The sequence below is a fragment of the Sminthopsis crassicaudata genome, chromosome 4 (genome assembly GCF_048593235.1).
Source record: "Sminthopsis crassicaudata isolate SCR6 chromosome 4, ASM4859323v1, whole genome shotgun sequence".
Lineage (NCBI taxonomy): Eukaryota > Metazoa > Chordata > Mammalia > Dasyuromorphia > Dasyuridae > Sminthopsis > Sminthopsis crassicaudata.
The window spans coordinates 48183236-48203168 of record NC_133620.1 but is presented as its reverse complement, the minus strand read 5'-3'; the positions used below and the strand labels follow the sequence as shown (position 1 = coordinate 48203168).

General features: G+C 33.3%; 1 protein-coding gene across 1 annotated transcript in view; it reads right to left on the bottom strand.

Annotated features, from left to right (window-relative positions):
• Positions 1 to 19933, bottom strand: part of ADGRL4 (adhesion G protein-coupled receptor L4) — a 130170-nt gene that overhangs the window by 56567 nt on the left and 53670 nt on the right. Inside the window, 1 exon segment of the mRNA XM_074266434.1 lies at positions 7416 to 7568. Within this exon segment, the coding sequence (XP_074122535.1) occupies positions 7416 to 7568 (153 nt within the window).

Here is a 19933-nt window from a genome sequence, read left to right as displayed (position 1 = left end):
TTATTTCCTTCTAAACTTTTATGCTATTATTATTATTATTAATATTTAGGTCATTTACACAGTATGAACTCATTGAGGTATATGGTATAAGATGGTCTAAACCTAATTTCTGCCAAACTGCTTTCTTATTTTCCCAATATTTCTTTTCAAACAGGGAGTTCTTTCCCAAGTAATTTATGCTTTAAGATTAATCATACATTGAATGATTGAGTTTTATTGAACTTAGACTTCTCCCTACAAATTATATTATATTTATTTCTAATATCTCCCAATAGCATATAAGCTCTTCAAAGCCAGAGATTGTTTTCTTTTTTTTGTCTAGCTCTAGGATTCTCTGAAGGTTATCCAATTTTCCCTTTTCCTTCTCTAGGAAACAGCCCTATGAGAAGCCCTGTACAATTCTCCTTTTCAGCCAGAGTAGAACATTCAACACCTTTTGCCTGTGTGTGTGGTCAGAGCAACTCCATTATGCTAACTCAACCTTTGTGCCTGTGTATCATCACTAAACTTAAGCCCTAATATAATTTTTTACTCTGGTTTACATTTATGTTTTTCATTAATTGGAATATCCTTTTGTGTATACAACAGTGTCACAGTAGAGGAAGTTCTAAAAGTCACAATAACTGAATTTTCCAGGATTTACAACCAAATAAACTAGATAGTTCCTAAAATTTACAGAGAGTGAAACTTTAAATATAATCTTGCTTGATAGGCAAACAAAAAGGAAAGGAATAAAAACACAACATTCATGGTACCCAAGACTAAACAATATGACTTTTCTAGCCAATGAATATTGTGTGTGTGTGTTTCTGTGCATATATATATATATATATATATATATATATATATATATATATATATATATATATATGTATGTATGTAGGATTGAATTTTGCTAAATCATAATATTAGCCAGATTATATGACTCTTTTATTCAAAGTACTAGAAACAATCAAGAAAAAGAGATCATTTTAATTCCTTTCACAGATATGGAAATATACAGTAATATAGACAGATACATATTCCATCTAGAAAGACTACAAATTCACAAAATTGAATTTTTTGATTTCATTAGAGTAGGCTATTTCTAATATGAAGGCTCCCTTCCTCTGGTGCAGAAACAACCTTTTATTAAGCATTCCCCATATGCTAAGTGCTTTACAATTATCATATTATTTGATCTTCACAACAATCCTGGGAGATAGGAACTAGTATTATGACCATTTTACAGGTGAGAAGACTGATACAAAGAAAAATGAAGTTATTTGCTAAAGGTTACACAGATAATAAATGCCTGAGGCTGCAATTGAACTATGAAGACCTTTCTGACTCTATTTCCAGTGCTCTATCCATGGTACCTCTTGGTTGCCTCTATCTGAGAGACATATTTATGTATGTAGCTTGTATTTATAGCCTTATACTCATTTGAAATTGTATTCTTGTACTATCATGTAATACTGAGAGGTCACTTGATTTGTCGATCTGATACATAGCTTTTGCTGTTGTTAAGTATGGCTCTTCATAACCTCATGGATAGGCCATTGCACTCCAAGACTATCCATGAAATTTTTGGGAAAGATTTGTTATTTTTTTTTTTTTGCAGTGGATTACGGCAAACAGAGGTTAAGTGGTTTCCCCAGAATCAGACAGTTAGTGATATCTGAGGCCACATTTGAAGTCAGGTCTTCCTAACTTCAGGCCTGGCCCTCTATCCACTGAGCAACCTAAGTGCCTGTGTTGCATAGGTAGCATGAGCCAGAATGCAGGATTTAAAGCCAATTCTTGACTCTAACACTAATTATGCCATTCTTCCTGTCTTATTCTATTAGAGTTTTTCATTTCCTATTTACAGTGGATTCTAATGACTATAATTATCAGACCTGTCAAGCTTACGCATCTACCAACATTTGGAATTAGTTGAAATCCTGGGGAAAGAGGCACACTTGTATAAGGTGGTAATAGATGTATTTCTTTGTTCAAATTCCCTGAGGATGATCAAAGTACACAAAGAAAATTACTATAGGATTGAAAAAGAGAAATAGTTTCATGGCTGTAAAGAAAGGTAATCCTTAAGGACAGCAAAAATTGGGGAGAAATAGCATTTTTCCAGAGAACCTGTTTTGCACTGTAATCCAAAAAATAATCCATCAAACAAAACACAGGTGGAAGTTTGAGATTTGGGGGTTGGGCATGGAACTTCAATAAACTATCAATGTCCTAAGTCAAAGAGTATTTAAAGTAGAACTGGGGAAAATAATTTGCAAAGTATTAGGGCCATTGTACAAAATAATAGTAAAGCAACATTGTTATAATGGATTCTGAAATAAATATTTTACATCTAAAATAATTGTTCTTCCTTTTAAACTTACCTAGTGAAAAATCTCTGTCTCTGTCTATCTCCATCTCTGTCTGTCTGTCTCTCTCATTTCTAATGAAAACATGCATAATTCTATCCTTGAAAGGTATTACCAAGGACTGAATAAGATGGTCCTTTGTGATGTGGGTTTTTTTTAGTAATATGAGCAGAAGATAAGTAAGATGTATTCTGGAAACAAGATATACATGGAAATGGAGCAGCATTAAAATTGTATTAAACTAGTGATTAAGAGTTTTTTTCCTTCTTTATTGTAACTAAACCATTTATGTCTACAGTGTAGATGATAATTAAAAGCAAATTTCCCATTTTAGGTGGTAGGCCTTTTTTCATGACAAACTAACAAATCATAATCTGCTAGGGAGAATTGGTTGATATACAGTACGTATTCTTGGCAGGAATTTCATGCATTGAAAATTCTGAGTTAAAGTAGTTGGTTTTTATTTTTTAAAGTTGAAATATTTGTTCTTATTTGGAAAAGCAAAGTACTCTGCTGATGTAGTTTAAAATTGCAAATTATATATATGCCTATGTACATATATGCATATATATGTATGCATATGTATGTATGTGTGTGTATATCTATCAGTCTGTCTTTTCTATCTATCTAAAAATATCTAGTGCAAAGAATACTGATTTGGGAGTCAGGGATCTGGATTGTCAGCTTTAGAAGCCTGCAATCTTGTTTTAGGAAGCCATAGTGCATAGACTGCCTGGTGGAGAGTCAGGAAGTCTTTTTCCTGAGTTCAAGTCTAATCTTAGACACTTTCTATTTGTGTGATCCTGGACAAGTCAATTGACTTCTGATTGCCTTAAATCCATTGGAGAAAAAAATGGCAATCCTTTCCAGAAAACTCCAAATGCGGTCCCAAAGAGTTTGAAATAATGGAACAATGAATAACAATCTTGTTTTATTTTCTATAAATTGAAAATAATGATACTTATCCTGGCTAATAATAGCAACAATAGAGTACGTTAAGGCTTGTGAAGTTCTCGATGTGTCATTTTACTTAAACCTTATAACTACTTTGTAAAGTAGTTTCCATTATTATACTCATTTTATGGATGAAGGAATAAGCTGAAAATGTTTAACCAATTTGCTCAGGATTACACAGCTAAATCTGAGGTAGTATTTAAGTTTGGGTTTTCCTAATTTGAATTTTATCACTCTATCCATTTCACCAATTCAACTGTCTATTGCTATCGTCAAGTTGTTTTCAGTGGCATGTGAAATTTTTAGGACCCCTCAAAAAAAACGGACAAGTGAGGCAGTATGGAGGAATGAAGATTGCTGGATTGGTCAACAAATAGAACACCTCAATCATATCTTAAACAACTCTTAGCCCTGTAAGAGTCTCAGTTTCTTCATCTCCGAGATGATGATCATAATACTTACATTACCTATTGCTCAAGGATCATTGGAACAAAGCACTTTAAAAATGTTAAAGCATTAGGAAAATTTGAACTATTCTCCAGAACTTGATTTCCCAGCATAGGGCTGAGAATGTCACAATGGGCACCAAAAACTGTACTTCTATCCAGAGAAAGGTTATTAAATTCCTTATGTTTTTGGCACATAACAGGCATTTAATAAATGCTCAAGGATTGATTGATGTGCTAGACAAGAGATAATTATTTCTCCATTATGATTTCCCAGGTGCTAGAGCAGCTCTTCCATTGGTTTGCTGGATGACGTTGGGCCAAGTTAACATCTTGGAGCATCAGTTTCTTTCATCAATAAAATCAGAACAGAGCAAATGAACTCTTAAGATTATTTCTAGTTCTAGCATTCTTTTATTCTACATTATTTACCATTGAGTACCTTGTGGGCTGCTAAATGGTGGGAAATTGATTGATGAGAACTTCTCAAGTTCCAAAAGAAAGTTAATTTTAAAGGTCAAAGAATTAAAGTCACCAGAGAATTTGATTCTGAAAACAGTGCCTATTAAAATCCCTGAATATCTCCCTCCCCTATCAGAATCCAATTCAAACCTCTAGCCCCTAGTGAATTTAGTTGTTGATTTTCAGTAAACGAACAAATTACAGTGTAAGAACATTTTCAATGTCCTCCAGATAGTCTGTTTATTATAAACAAGTTTGGAATAATCTTCCGTTGGCATAGGAAATAAATTTATCTTATTCATAGGAAATCAAATATTTTTAGAAGATATCTTCATGAACCTGAACTAACTCACTAAACAGTACCATGGGGTCATGCATATTCCATAGGAGTGTCACTTAACAACAAGCTTGTAGCAAAAAAAAGGGAGAATCTGCCACACAGAAATCGAAACTGAATATTTTTCAGGACCCACTGGGGCCAACATCTGAATACAAATTTACAAAACTCCGAACGTGAACAACAACTTGTGACCAGAATATATTTTGTTTCTTGGGCATAACAGATCAATTTTTCAAATTTAATATTTATTCAATTTGTTGCAACTGCACCCTAGGCCACTAGACCTCAGAGCTTTCTAAAATTATTTTCTCTGTATGTTATTTGATTTGGTTTTCACAGCATAAATTCTTCCTACTCCTCAAGTCATTGGAAAAACTAATACTCTAAAGCAACTTATTAAGTATAAGGATTGTTTGAAGGAACTGGAGATATTTATTTTTGAGAAAAGACTTGGGTGGGGGACATGATAGGCACCCTTAAGTTTTACAAGAATTCTCATGTAATCATAGAATTTAAGAATTATGAGAGACTGAAGATGCCATTTAGTCCAACCTATACTAAAAATGAAATCACCACTATAGCATGGCTAAGGAGCGTTCAACCAGTCTTTCCTTGATAGCATCCAATAAAGTAGATTCACTTTTGAATAGCTCTAATTGTTAGACATCAGGACTAAATTAGAATTTAATTTAAAGTCTTTTATCATTACTCCTGGTTTGTCCTATGTGACCAAATGGAACATTTCAGATGCTTCTTTCTCATGGTAGCCTTTCAAATATTTGAAGATAACTATCTCTGCTTGATTCATTTCTAATATTACCAGTTCTTTCAACCATAATTGCATGACATAAACTCAAATATATTGATCATCTTGGTTATTTTCTAGACACCGTTGCTTATTATTGTACTTTCTAAAATGGACTGAACAAAACAAAAAATTCCAGATGTCGTCTGACCAAAGTATATCCTCTCTTGGTTCTACTACGACTATGTTTTGCTAGCACTTTTTTCATCCTAGAATTTCCTACACACAGGGGTGTACTGGAGCCAGTTTGTTTTGCCTCTGGAGAGCTGTTGGTTAAATTTGCAATGTGAGGGCTTACACTTCAAAGAATGGCAAATGTTACAAAATAGGGCTTGATTTATGAGTTATTTAATTGTCTAGACAAGAAAGTAATGGAGAACATTTTAATTTTGTGAATGAAGATAAAAAGTTTGTAGTACCATTCCTCTTACCCATCATGACTTGGTTGTTAAACATTTACCTGTACACTTGTGTCTCAACTTTCCATGGTCCCACCTCTGATGGTGAGTTCCCCTGCCTCTGTACCCCCCTTTTGAGGAGAAGCCATAATGATCTATGCTCACTCTCGTCTTAGCTCCACTCCTGACTCTCCAAACTTATCCACTTTGTCACACATTCCTGCTTTTCAGTTCCTTTTTTTGTGTTGTCTACCTGCACTAGATTGTAAGTTCCTTTTTTTTAGTAAATGTTGTCTTTCTTTTGGCTTGTATTTGTATTTCCAGTGCTTAGGCAGCTAAATGAAATAAACATAGTACTGGGCATGGAATCAACAAGAGATGAGTTTAAATACACTCTTAGACACAAGTTGTATAATGTGAGACAAGTCATTCACCCTCTGTTTGCCTTTATTTCCTCAACTGTAAAATGGGGATGATGATAGCATCTACCCCTCTGGATTATGACGACCAAAAAAGATGATATTTGTAAAGTACTGGTACTATAGCTGGTACATAGCAGGTGATTAATTAATGCTTGTTTCCTTCACACTGCCTAGCTTAGAGTAAGTACTTAAATGACATATCATCTCTCTCCCTTCTCTGTCTCTCTTCCTCTCTCTTTACTTTTCTATCTCCATCTGTCTTTGTTTCTGTCTCTCTTTTCCTCCTCCTACTGCTTCTTTTTCTTCTCTCTCTGTCTTTTTTTTAAATAGTGGGGCTATCACCTCCTTCTTCATTGAAATTATGCCTGCATTTCTTTAATGCAATCCAAGATCACAGTTTTTCTTGGCTTCCACAACACAGCGATGAATCATATTCAGTTTATAGTCCACTAAAAAAATCCCCAAATCTTTTTTGGATAAGCTTCTGTTAAGACATTACTCTTCCATCTTATACCAATGAAGTTGATTTTTTTTGAACCCAAAAATCCAATATGAATTCATTCCTATTTCGTCCCTGTACTCTAGCTATCATTGCCTTTTTGGATTTTAAAAATGTTAAAGAACAAAAACCAAGGTAGAAATCCCTAAGGCACTTTACTGGGGACTTCTAGTCAACATGGGATTGAAGGATTAGCAATCAGTCTTTACCATGACCAGTCCAGCTATTCAACAAATTCTTTGTTCTCTAGTCAATAGCACAGTGGCTGGTACATAGTAGATGCTATATAAATGCTCCCTTCCCTTCCTCTTTGACCAGTATGAGAAACTTTATCAAGCATTTTGTTAAAATCTAGTGGTTGGATGGCCATTTGTTATACATGTTATAGCAGAATTTGTTAGTGTGGGTCTATCAACTTTAAAAAAAAATCCTTTTCAGCTCTATATATTTTATTTTGTCTGTTTAAAAACATTCTGAGAAAGGGTCCAAGGACTTGAAGTACTAAAGACTCATAACCCATAAAAGATGAAGAACTTCTGTTATTTGGGGTATCCTTCTGGCCAGATTTCCTGTGTTTTTAAAGCTTAGAAATTTTATTAAACAATGCTATATTGATAGGAAATCTCTGACATATTTTACAAGTAGGCACGAGGAAGATCTGACTCAATTTCTATCAAATTAATCTATCTTATAAGACTTGTGTGAAAAAAATCATTTAAAAAAAACACAACTTACCTATACAAGTAGTTCCATCATTAGTTACAAACTTGTTTTGGTTGCTGCTGGATGTAAAGCCAGGTGCGCACATGCAGAAATAACTTCCCTCTGTATTAGTGCAGTTGGCATTCTCACCACAAGGCTGTGTAGAGTTTTCACACTCATTATCATCTGGAAAAATATCAATTGAAAAGTCACGTTATTCTTAATTCAGAAAATATATTATTTGAATATAATTGAAAGTATACCTTATTATTTTGCAAAATCTTAATCAGATGATTTAAATTATTGGAAATTTAGAATAAAAAGCAGAGAAAATTATAACTATTAGCAGATAAGACAAGGTAAACCTAGAAAATCTAAGCCTATATTGGAGGAGCCAAATGAAATCATTAACAGCTTCTGTAAAGTGTCAGAATAAAAGTGAAAAAATCACAAATCACTAGTATTTCATACAATATTAACAAAACCTAGAAAAAAAGCAACAATAGAAATTTTATTAGGTAGAATTACCAAATGCATAGAATGCCTGAGAGTTAATTGATCTTTCTGATCAAGAAATATGTAAGATTTATGTGAATGCATCTAAAGTAAACACCAAAATAGATGAAAAAGATGAAAAAGTAGGGCTCAGAAGGGGGGGAGAATTGTTCTGGCACTCACATAGACCTTTAGGATTTACAAAATGCTTTTGATTCTCCAAACAACTCTGTGATTATCCCCATTTTAAAATTAAAGAAATGCAGGCCAAGAAAGGTTAAGGAACTTGGCTTACACAGGGGGTAAGCATTTGAGGCAGGATTTGAATTCAAATCTTGATTCTGAGACCAACATTATCCATTGTACCACATTACAGCCATAGCGATATAAAACATGGAATTACTATACTACCTAAAGTGATTTATAGACTGCTTGGACATAGCCTAGTGCTTAGCACATGCCACATATTTAATAAACATTTTTTTAGATTTATTCATTCAATTTCTATAAAGTGGCAAGAAACAAAGAACAATTCAAGGAGTTGACATGAATGGGTTGGGAAAACATGATGCAGCAGACATAAAACACTTTTAAAATAAATTTGGTGCAAAAATGAAGGAGGTAAATTAGAAACTAATTTGGTGGGATAGAAGGCTCAAGGAAAGGGTCATTTTTAAGATGAAGGGGGCTAAATTTAGGTGTAAAAAGAGGACTGACTTAAGGGAGTTGCAATGGATATGATCAAAGGTAAACTACAAGGCAAGTACTTAACTTCTGTAACATAGCCACTGCAGGAATCTAAGTCCTGAGATGAGATGGAGACTTGATTATATTATGTTCACAAATAAGAATAAGACTATATATGAGACTGAAACTGAGATATTATTTTTAGCAAGGGTCAGGACTCCATTTTCCTTTCAGATAGATGGGAAAGAGACAGAGTGGAAGAAGAGATAGAAAAGTTATGTGGCTTGGTGGATAGAGCAGCCACTATAGACTTAGGATTGAGTTCAAATCCATCCCCAGATACTTAATACTTACTAAATGTGTGACCCTATGTAAGTCACTTAGCCATGATTGCCTTGCCAAAAAAAAAGAAAAGAAAAGAAAAAAATTATAAAGTTATAGAGAGAGGAGATTGGAGGATCTCAGGATGAACTTCTCACTACAAGAGAAGATTTGGTTATCTACTATGAATGCAGAAAGGAGGAAATAATATCTTGTGATGTCCTATTAAGATGAACTATAAGGACAACTACATTTATCCCCAGGCAATTATATGTAGTCCTAAAGTTTTCTATTCTTATCATGCTCTTTGAAAATGTATTTATCTAGAAATTTAAAGTCTATCTTCAGGGCACCTAGGTGACACAGTGAATAGAGCATTGGCCTGGAGTCTGGAGGTTCTGAATGCAAGTCCAGCTTCAGATACTTGACACTAGCTTGTGTGATCCTGAGTAAATCAATTAACTCCTTTTGCCATGCAAAACAAATAAAAAATGCTACCCCCCACCCCCTGACAAAAAAAGTTTGCTCTTTCTCAATATCCTTAGAACCAGTCTTGGCCACTCAAACTCAGAAGGAAACAGAGACTAGAGTTAGTTCCCATTAGTACTATCTATGCTAATGTAATTAATCTAAAATTAATAATTATCTAGGACTGTCACTGCTTCTACTCAGTTCATTCTCACCACAGTTCTAACCCTCTATGATAGCTTTTGACTTGTCAGTTCTGCTTCACTTGGGGCTGTCAGCTTCCATGTTAAGCCAGGCTCTTGTTACTCATTAGTTTCTTTACTAACCTAATTCTTTTCCTTTCTCCTCCCCAATTAAAAATGTTCTATTTCTCTAAAATTTCAAGAATACTTTGAATGGATTTCTCCTTATCATGCTTTATGTCATGTCATACTTAATTGGGAATAAGTCTTATTCTCCAGTAGAATTTCAGGACCTCAAAAATGGGATAAATTTTTTTTTTACATTTGTATTCCCAATGATTACATTATATTTATTGTTAACATTTAGGTAACTCTAAAGTTTGCAAAACACTATGCATAGTTTATCTCATTTGATCATCACAAGAATACTGTGGAAGATGGGCTATTATTTTTCCATTTTACAGATGAGGAAACTGAGATGGTGTGAAGTTAAGTGATTCATCTAGGGCTACATGACTAGTAAGTATCTGAGATATATTTGAACTCAGGCCTTTCTGACATTAAGTCCAATATGCCATATACTATTCCAACTAGTTCCTGGGTTAAGAAATATTTTTACATTAAATTGAATCAGTGCTATTATGCTCATTGTTCTTCAGGAAAAAAAAAAGAATTGCAATGGCTTGAAAGTGGCATTCATTCCTTCATTTAAAAATACTTCTTAAATATTTTCAAAGTGCAAGACATTGAGCTAGATTTCCAACTTTGACTTTTACCAAAGCATTTTAAAACTACAACTTCTTTATTTTGCTTTAAAGTTTCAATGATATTTTATTTTTCTAATTATATGTAAAGAAAAAATCACTATTTTTTTTTACTAGTTAATATCATGAGTTATTTTTAACAAACTTCTGGTATCGAGTCTATGGGATGACAACCCTTCTGTAAAGCCTTTACATTTTCATAGGATTAACCAAAGCTCACATTCCATCTGTACAACTATGACAGCCAAAAGCCACCTCAATAACATTATGAAATGTCAGGGCAAGACTTTAGGCATCATAGTCAATAGAAAGAAGAATTAGACCCTAACAGCAGCATAGAGTGGTGGAGACAAAGTGGAATTTGTGAGTCAGGTTGCTAGGTTGAGCCCTGGTTTAGATATCTAGCTGTGTGACCCTGGGCATGTCACTTAATCTTAGCATTGGTTTCTACAACTGTAAAAAAAGGAGGGTCCCTCTGTTATCCTTCCCTCCCTCCATCTCTCTGTCTTTTTTCTTTCTTCTTTCCTTCCTTCTTTTCTTCCTTCCTTGCTTTTCTCCCTCCCTTCTTCCCTCCCTCCCTCCCTTCCTTCCTTCTTTTCTTTTTTTCCCTCTGAGTATTCCGAGAATATGATCGGTCTTTCCTCTTGGGGAAATGTGTTCAGCAAGTAACCCTGCTTTGGATTTGAATGAAATCTGAATTAGTTTTAAAGTCAGAACTCAGGTTATTAAGCAATTGCAAAATTATTCATAGAAATCAAGATAAAGGGGGAACATTTAAAAGGTAAATTCCTAATTTAATATTAGATCACAATGTAAGGAGGAGATATCTAAATTGACATAACAAAGGATTATACCTTTAAAAACATAAATGAATAAATGTAAGGAGATCCATCTTATTTAAACTGCCATTCATCATTTTCTAACACTAAAAATGTTTGTCATGTTTTAAAATGTAAATTTTATATTTAGTTTCTATGCAATTTATAACTATCAAATATCAATGTGGGAAGAATTAATGAATAACTAATCATTCAATCAAAGGAAATTTTTGTTCAACAGGCTATTCAAAGTCTCTATATGTAAAACGCCTTATTTTTAATTTTTTATGGGGAAAGGACAGCATTAGGAAAAAGGGAAAGGTCATTCCTATTCTAGGTGTAAATTAAAGTTTTTTTGCACAGGACTTGAAAGCACAATGATTATTTTATTATAATTCAGTTTCAATTAGCACCTCCTATTTTATTATGCATGGATACATTTCTTTAAACATAAGAAAATAACTTAATTATGTAATCATTTATGAAATTGGGATACTAATTTTATCAACTTGGATCCAATTTATTAACTGTAATAATGAGAATTTTTTTAAAAATACAAAACATTCTAATCAAAACCAATTTTTATATACAAACATTTTCTTAGTTTTTGAAAGAGAAAACTATCTGTGACTGACATAGTGGAGATGAAAACTGTTTTTCTGCATTCAAAATACACACTGAAAAGTACATAATATGCAATTCACTTTACTATAATAATGCTCAAGCTTTTTAGATGAAATAAATTTTTCTCTCTATTTTATGGCAGTCATTTAACTGAAAATTGGCATTTACTTGGGGATATCAGATTTTAGAGTGTTCAGAGGAACAGTGTGGGAATCCCTGAATTAGTATTGTAAAGTTGAAGTTGGATCAAAAGGAATGGAATAGATCTTTCTCAGAGTGAAATTCTGATCTCACAAACACAAATGATTATGATTTGGAAGAAAAGGTATTTTGGTGGAGAATGATGATAGCTTTTCTTTGGGAGAAGTAGAGATCTCTCAACAAATTCAAATTTAAAGCAAAAGGAGGTTTACTCAAGATGGGAGCAAAGGAAGATGACTGAAGAAGACTTCCAAAAAATGGCATAGTGTTATAAGTTAACAAAAGAATATGGAGCTCAGAACAAAGTTTGGAGGATTAATTAGTGGTAATAATAATAGTTTACATTTACATAGGAGCAGCTAGATGGCACCATAGTGCATATAGTGCTGGGCCTGGAGTCAGGAAGACTACCTGAGTTCAAATTTGACCTGAGACACCAATTAGCTATGTGATCTTGGGCAAGTCACTTAACCTGTTTGCCTCAGTTTTTCTTTTTTTTCTTTTCTTTTCTTTTTTTTTTTTTTTTTGTGAAATGAGCTGGCAAAGGAAATAATTGATGGAGAGACTAGTGAAACCTATGGGACCCCTCTCAGAATAAGGACTTAACTTCACAAAATAAAATACACAGGAGAATAAAGAAACCAATTATATATAGCAAAATAAAAATATCAAAATATTTAAAAAACTAAATGTATAAATATAGTCTGAAAATCTTGGACTAGAGAGAGGTTTTGTTGAGGCATTTGTATCACTAATCCATACTACCTCTGACCTGATCAATTCATTATTAACCTATGGATCCCTCCAACTTTATATAGATATGTACAGACCAAAAAGTATCTGCAAGAAATTCTTTTTTTTCCCCATCAGGTTCACAATAGGCAAATTGGCTACACTATATATGTATATAATATAAATATAAATTGGCTACACTATATGTATATAATATGCATTATATACATATACTCATACATATACATGCATACTTTATACTTAATTCTATAGCTAAATATATCTCTATATCTATTAAGAAGTCTTGGAATCACCTCCAGTTTCAAGATCAGGTGACCCTGAATGAGTGGTTCCAAGAGCCTAAGCCTCAGCTAGCACATTTGAAGAGTGAGAACAATAATAACTATATGACCTCCCAGAGTTTTATAAGGCAAACTCTTCAGAAACTTTAATGCACTAAATGACTGAGTTATACAGAAATCAGGTGACTACTTCATTTGCAAACTTTCCAGTAGTTCCAGAACTGAACAGAAGCTGAAAATAATTTTACTCCAATTGGGCATAGATTCAGTCACTCAATTACTCAAATATTTATTGAGTTCCCAAGTGTGAATTTGGTTCTATCCAGAGATAAGTAAAAATTTAATCAGAAAGACAAAGTTTCTGCACTGTAATCAGAGTTCATATTCTAAAAGTAAGTTAACATAGGAACATGTAATTGAGTTATTAAAAAAATTGCTGGAAAAGTTTTGTATAGTTTTATTACATACATACATACATATATATATACATATATATCATATCCATTCCCATATATTCCTAAATTTAGGTTATTTCACAATAAAATCCTGGGAGAAGTTCGAATTGACTTTAAAAGAAATTGTGCACTCAGATCAGTTATGGGTAATATGAAGGAAGATGAGAATTGGATCCCCTGTGAATTTCACCTGTAGAGGTGATATACAGAAAAAAGAGGTATACTGAGAAAGGATGCAAACCAGACCCGAGATGGAAGTCTCAGGAGGCTTTTCCCGAGTCAAGAAGTGGTAATGAACCAGTTTCCATTACCTAACTGAATATGTTTATAAAAATAAATTAATATACTGAGAGGTTAAGTGCCTTACTAAAAAAAAAAAAAAAAAGTCAAATGAAGAAGAAAGAGAAAGAAAATCCTGTCATTGACTCCCTGCCTCCTCAACTTTGTGATTTGAAGCCAATCACTTAACCTCTTAGCTCCCTTATCTACAAATTGGGTCTAATGATGCTTTTCCTTTTCTACCTCCCACCCTCCTAGACATGTTATGTGAATTAATTAGTTAATAGTCTATTTCTCATTTTTCTCCATAACCTATAGAGCTTATCTGAGTGAGGACTCCTTATTGAATTTTAATTTTAAAGTGACAGATAGACAATGATGTCTTGAAGGGGAAAAAATGTAATTGCTAATTACAGAAAATCTTTAACTTTTTCAACAGCTAGGTTCAAATATTTAAATTTCCAGCAGAGTGCTATATTGCTGTAGTTTCAACATGGGAATTTTAATTCCTTAGTCACAGTTTTATCTACTGTTTTCCAGCCTGAATCATATGGTTTTGCTGCTAGATCTCTACAACAGCTCTTTTAATTTTTGGTGGCAATCTAGGATAATAAAGTTTCAATTAGAATATGACTTAGGAAATTTAGTATGGTATTTTCGATATGATTTAAAACTTCCAAGTTATGTGTAATTCAACTAGTAAGAAAAACTATTTTAAGATGGAAATAGCGACTGTTTCAAGGAAAAATTAAAGATCACTTATGAGGTTTTTTTATGGTCTTCTATGAGTGGGACCATGCTTAATGAACATGCTGGAGTCAGTTTGCAATAAGTTTTAAGAGTCAATTATGAAATTTTCTATAAGACCATTTACATTTTGGAAATTAGTAAATGCTATAATTCAAGGCTTGACTTGTTTTCTTGATTGCATAGAATTTTAAAAGTGATGGAGAAAATGTCAATAATTCAGGTTAAACTTAAAAGCATGTCATGTATTTTCAGAGACAGTTGTTAATCTTCACTAATATCTCACCTCTCACTATCACCTGCCTCCCACAATGTATTCAATATTTCAACTAAACTAGATTGTTCAATATTAATTAGCTAATTTAACATTTTCCTCTCCATTGGAACTTGGATCTTTCACCATCCCCTCTGCTTGCTGTGTTCCTGCATCATCTCTGCCTAGCAATATCTGAACTCTCCTTCAATTCCTGTTTAATGTGCCAACTGTTCAGATTTTTACTATTATGCCAAGTGTTTCATTAATCCTTTTTGTGACTGATCCCTTTATCTTATATTGCTTTCTTCTAGTCTTATATATATATTTTTTTCTAGTCTTATATTTTTGTAAGGACTTATGCAATGACACCTGGTGCATCTGGTCTTGTCTTTTAAATTCATATGTGTAGATGGCATTTCATCAACTAGATTATAAACTCATTGTGTTAAGGTTATATATCATTCATATTTGTATTTTTCTTTGTGCTTGGCATAGGACCTTATATATAGTAGGTATTCAAAAACATGTTGGATCAGTAAAGAAATTTGTTTCCATTAAAAAAATAATTTTAGCTAGCTAAGAAGATACATGCTTAAGGGCAAGAAATGTTAATGCTTGTCATTTAGCAGTTATTTTATGTGGGGTTGTAGAGAATTGCTGCATTTTATATCTAAATTCAACAAATATTTATAACTATGTGCAAGACTTTGCTTGGTATTGGAGATGTAAAGCCCTGGAATATTTCGTACTCTCAAGGATTTTACATTCTATGCAGGATGATATAGCATGTCTATAAGTAAATATGATAAAATGAAGGGTTTGATGGAATCAAAGGAAACATCCAACAATTTCTTTAAGAACAAATGGTACTGTATTAACTTCATTTCCTTTTATTGCCAGATGACAGTGGTAGATCAGGGGAATGTAGATATAGTTTACAAAAATTTTAAAAAGATATTAATTAAGTCCATCGTGCAATTATCATAGAACAGTTAGAATTACTCCTCACTTGATAGAATCCCATTTTCTTTTCTCTACTTGACTATCAGAGTATTACTAAGTGGGTAAAATAAAAAAGGGGTTCAATAGGCAAAGAGAAACATTATTAAGTGTTTGATATCAAATATCCAAAACAGGGCACATTGAAGGTGACCAAAAATAGGAATAGTCAATGCTGGCGGGGTTGTGAGAAGACAGACAGATACCAGCAAAGAATTTCAAAGTTTTTGCATCCCTCTCCAACAATCTGAATAAAAACAGAGTTGGTGAATCAAACCTGAAGATTATCTAAAGCTTGAATGAGTTACTAACATATTAGATGAAACAATCAGGATTCAAAAATATCTTGACCTATACTGGGTCAAATCCAGGATAATAGCAGTTAATAGGGACAATTTTTAGTTTTTGAATTGGATTGAAAACAAATCAATCTTGCTAGAAAATTGAGACAGGAATGGGCAGTAGGTTTCTTCTCCTGCCCAAATTTGTATCTAAGGGTTTTAACACAATGCAAACATCAGTATTCAAGTACAATGATTTTATATATTTTATACATTTATATATTTTATACAAGGTACATTTTATAGTACCTTGAGATTTGCAAAACATTTTACACAGATTATTTCAATCTTATTATAACCTTATGAGGTGAGTGTTATTGTTATCACCATTTAACAGATGAGGAACCTAAGACTTAGAAAAATTAAATGATTAATTTAATTGATTAAATTAATGATTTTCCCAGGGTTACTCAGGAAGCAATTGTTTGAGGCAGAATTTGAAACTGTGTTTTTCTGGTTCCAAGTAGATCATATCTACTCCACTACTTGGATGTCCCATATATGTACTTGTAAAGAAATTTTATATATATATATATATATCCATATATTATGCACACACACATATATACATTTAGTTATATAGACACTAACATTATTCATATAGGTATATTCCATGTTTTTGACCTTTGTCTTCATACATTTTCCCTTTTTCATTATAACTTGACCTATTTTTTTTCCTGAGGCAATTGGGGTAAAGTGACTTGCCCAGGGTCACATAGCTAGGAAGTATTAAGTATCTAAAGTTAGATTTGTTTTCAGGTCCTCCTGATTTCAGGGCTGGTGCTCTCTCCACTGCACCACCTAGTAACTTGACTTACTTTTGGGGCAAAATGTTCTCTACCATGATTTTTTAGGTTCCTTCAGTATTAAATATGTACATGTATTATCTCATATTTGTTATTTCTCACTAGAATGATTTTCAACTAAATTATGATTTCTATTTTTAATCATCCCCTAGTTGATGAACCCCAATTCTATTTCCCTATACTTTACTACCAGAGTATTACAATAAATATGACTCTGGTTCTTGTCTTTGACTTTCTTGAGGCATATATTAAGAAGTGAAATCTCTAGCTCAAAAGATATGAAGTGGAATCACCCTCTTGTGTAAGACTGGAAAATCTTACATGAACTAATGGTAAGTGAAATGAACAGAACCAAGAGAACATTGTACACAGCAACAACAACATTATTTAATGATCAACTGTGATGAACTTGGCTCTTTTTAACAAGTATGTGATTCAAAACAATTCCAACAGATTTGTGATGGAAAGTCATCCACGTCCAGAAAGCTATGAAAAGTAATTATTCAAACTGAGATAACTAGATGGTATAGTAGATAGAGTTCTGGGTCTAAAGTAAGAAATTCCTGAGTTCAAATCTGGTGTCAGACACTGATTGTGTGACCCTGGGCATATCATTTAACCCTACTTGCCTTAGTTTCTTCATCTGTAAAATAAGCTGGAGAAGGAAATGTCAAACTATTCCAATTAGTTTGCCAAGAGAACTCTCATGGGGTTGTAAAGAGTTGGACATGGCTGAAACTACTGACCAAAATTGTACCATTTTCACAGACATATCAACAGGATATCAGTGTAATCCTGCCAATACTGGCTTTATATTTTTTGTTCATTGTTGGCATGACATTTTTTCCTTACAAAAATTGCATTAATTTTTAAAAGTATGACTTATCCCTAGCACTACCTCTCTATAGTGCGCCTCACCAAGTCCTTTTGTTGTTATTATTACTGTTATCTTTCACATCATCTTGACACTTTCTTCCAAATTAAGGATGAGATTCTGAATGACCTTTTCAAGCAAAGCAGGAAAAGTTATTGCAGTTTGCATTGGAGTTGCAAACCATACTAATGAAGCATGAGGGTGATCACCATTAATATGTGATTGTACTTTGATTCTGTTCACGATGAGATTGAATTTTGCTAGTATGATCAGACACTGGCACCCTAGGATCTGAACATCCATTTAGCTTGTATTCCATTTTCCAACCTATTGACTGCAGACTGGGAAAATTAATTAAAAATGGGATGAGCTTCCTCTCCCTTCTCCAGTGAGTGTTATGCCACTGGAAATTTTCACATCCATCATAACAACTTAAAAGCTGCTGAGTTTGACAAGTGCCATTAGCCCTGCACACATTGTCCCTGTGACAAAACTGCCTGGAAGGCTTTATGAATCCTGCTCCTTCTAAATAAGATATCCCCTCCAGAGCCATTTTATCAGTAAGGCTCAATGATACCTTGGAGCCCAAACATGACTCCTTGTGTTAGGATCTGTTGGTCTCTTTCAAGGTACGCATATTTCATGTGTTTGCATGTGGGCTTAGAATACTGAAATCTACATACACCACTTTTACTTGGGCTGCTGTGAGTAAAATAACCAGAAGGAACACTGGTTGCTTTTCCTGATGTATAAAATACATAGCTGATTCTAATTCTTCATATTTGTCATTTCTCACTGAATAATATTCAATTACATTATTATTTCATTTTTAATCATTCCTCACTTGATAGACAGTCATTCTCTTTCCTGTACTTTCCTACCAGAGTATTACTAAGAATATGACTTTGGCTTTTGTCTTGGACTTCCTTGGGGCATATACCATGAAGTGAAATTTCAGACAGGTCACATTATTGTGTAATAATAAAGTAATTATTTGTACTGAGGAGGCTAGGAGTGTAGTAATGCTGGGCCTGTAGTCAGAAAACCCTTAGTTCAAATGTGACCTCAGACACTAGCTTTGTGATGCTGGGCATATAATTAATGTCTGAAATGATTTGGTTGACTATAATAATCACAAATCATAATTATATAGGAAAGACAACAAAAGGCGAAGCCATGGGTTCAAATTTTGCTTCTAACATACATGCCATTTTACCTCTTCATTCTCCAAGCAAAAGCATAAATCGAAAATACAGATCTCAACCTGCATTCGTAGATGGTTTTTCTTCATCTGGGAGTTTTCTTCTTCTTTTTCTTTTTTGGTGAGACAATCAGGATTAAGAGATTTGCCCAGGGTCACTCAGCTAAGAAGTGTAAATTTCTGAGGCTGTATTTGAACTCAGATGACTTTGTGACTGGTATTTTGTCCACCATGCCAGCTAAATGCCCTTTGGAAGGTTTTCTAATACCAATAAAACCAGAGATCCAGGCTCTCTCATATCCTCCTATTTATATAACAATTTAAAGTTGGCAAAACACTATTCATAGTATCTCTCTGAGATAGATAGTACTAGGATTATTTCCTCATATTTTCAGATGAAGACTTGCCCATGACCACAAAACTAACCAATTTCACGATAGGATTTGAACTCAAATCCATCACTCTATCTGTGACATCAATATGCAGATACAAATACAAAACATGTCAATATTATCATAGTAAAGGCATTAACAACAATTTAACACAAAACAAGCTAATATTAGAGTAAAGACATTGGCAACAGTCTAACACAAAACATGTCAATTATCACAGTAAAGGCATTAACAACAACCTAACACAAAACAAGTGAATATTAAAGGCATTAGCAACAGTTTAACACAAAACATGTCAATATTATCATAGTGAAAGCATTAGCAACAGTCTAACACAAAACATGTTAATATTATTGTAGTAAAGGCATTAGCAACAGTCTAAATATTGAAGGGGGTGAAATGCTGTAATGGAAAGAAGATTGGAATTTGGAGTCAATTTGAGCAAATATTGTTTGATTTTTTATTTTTTAAAAACTCACTGACTACATAATATTGGACAAGTGTCTCAGTTTTTTTAAAAAACAATTTCTTTGAGTTTCTTTGAAATTTCTCAGGTGCTTTCTAGGTCTACAGCTCAAATCCCATTCCAGATTGTTGTATTTTTATT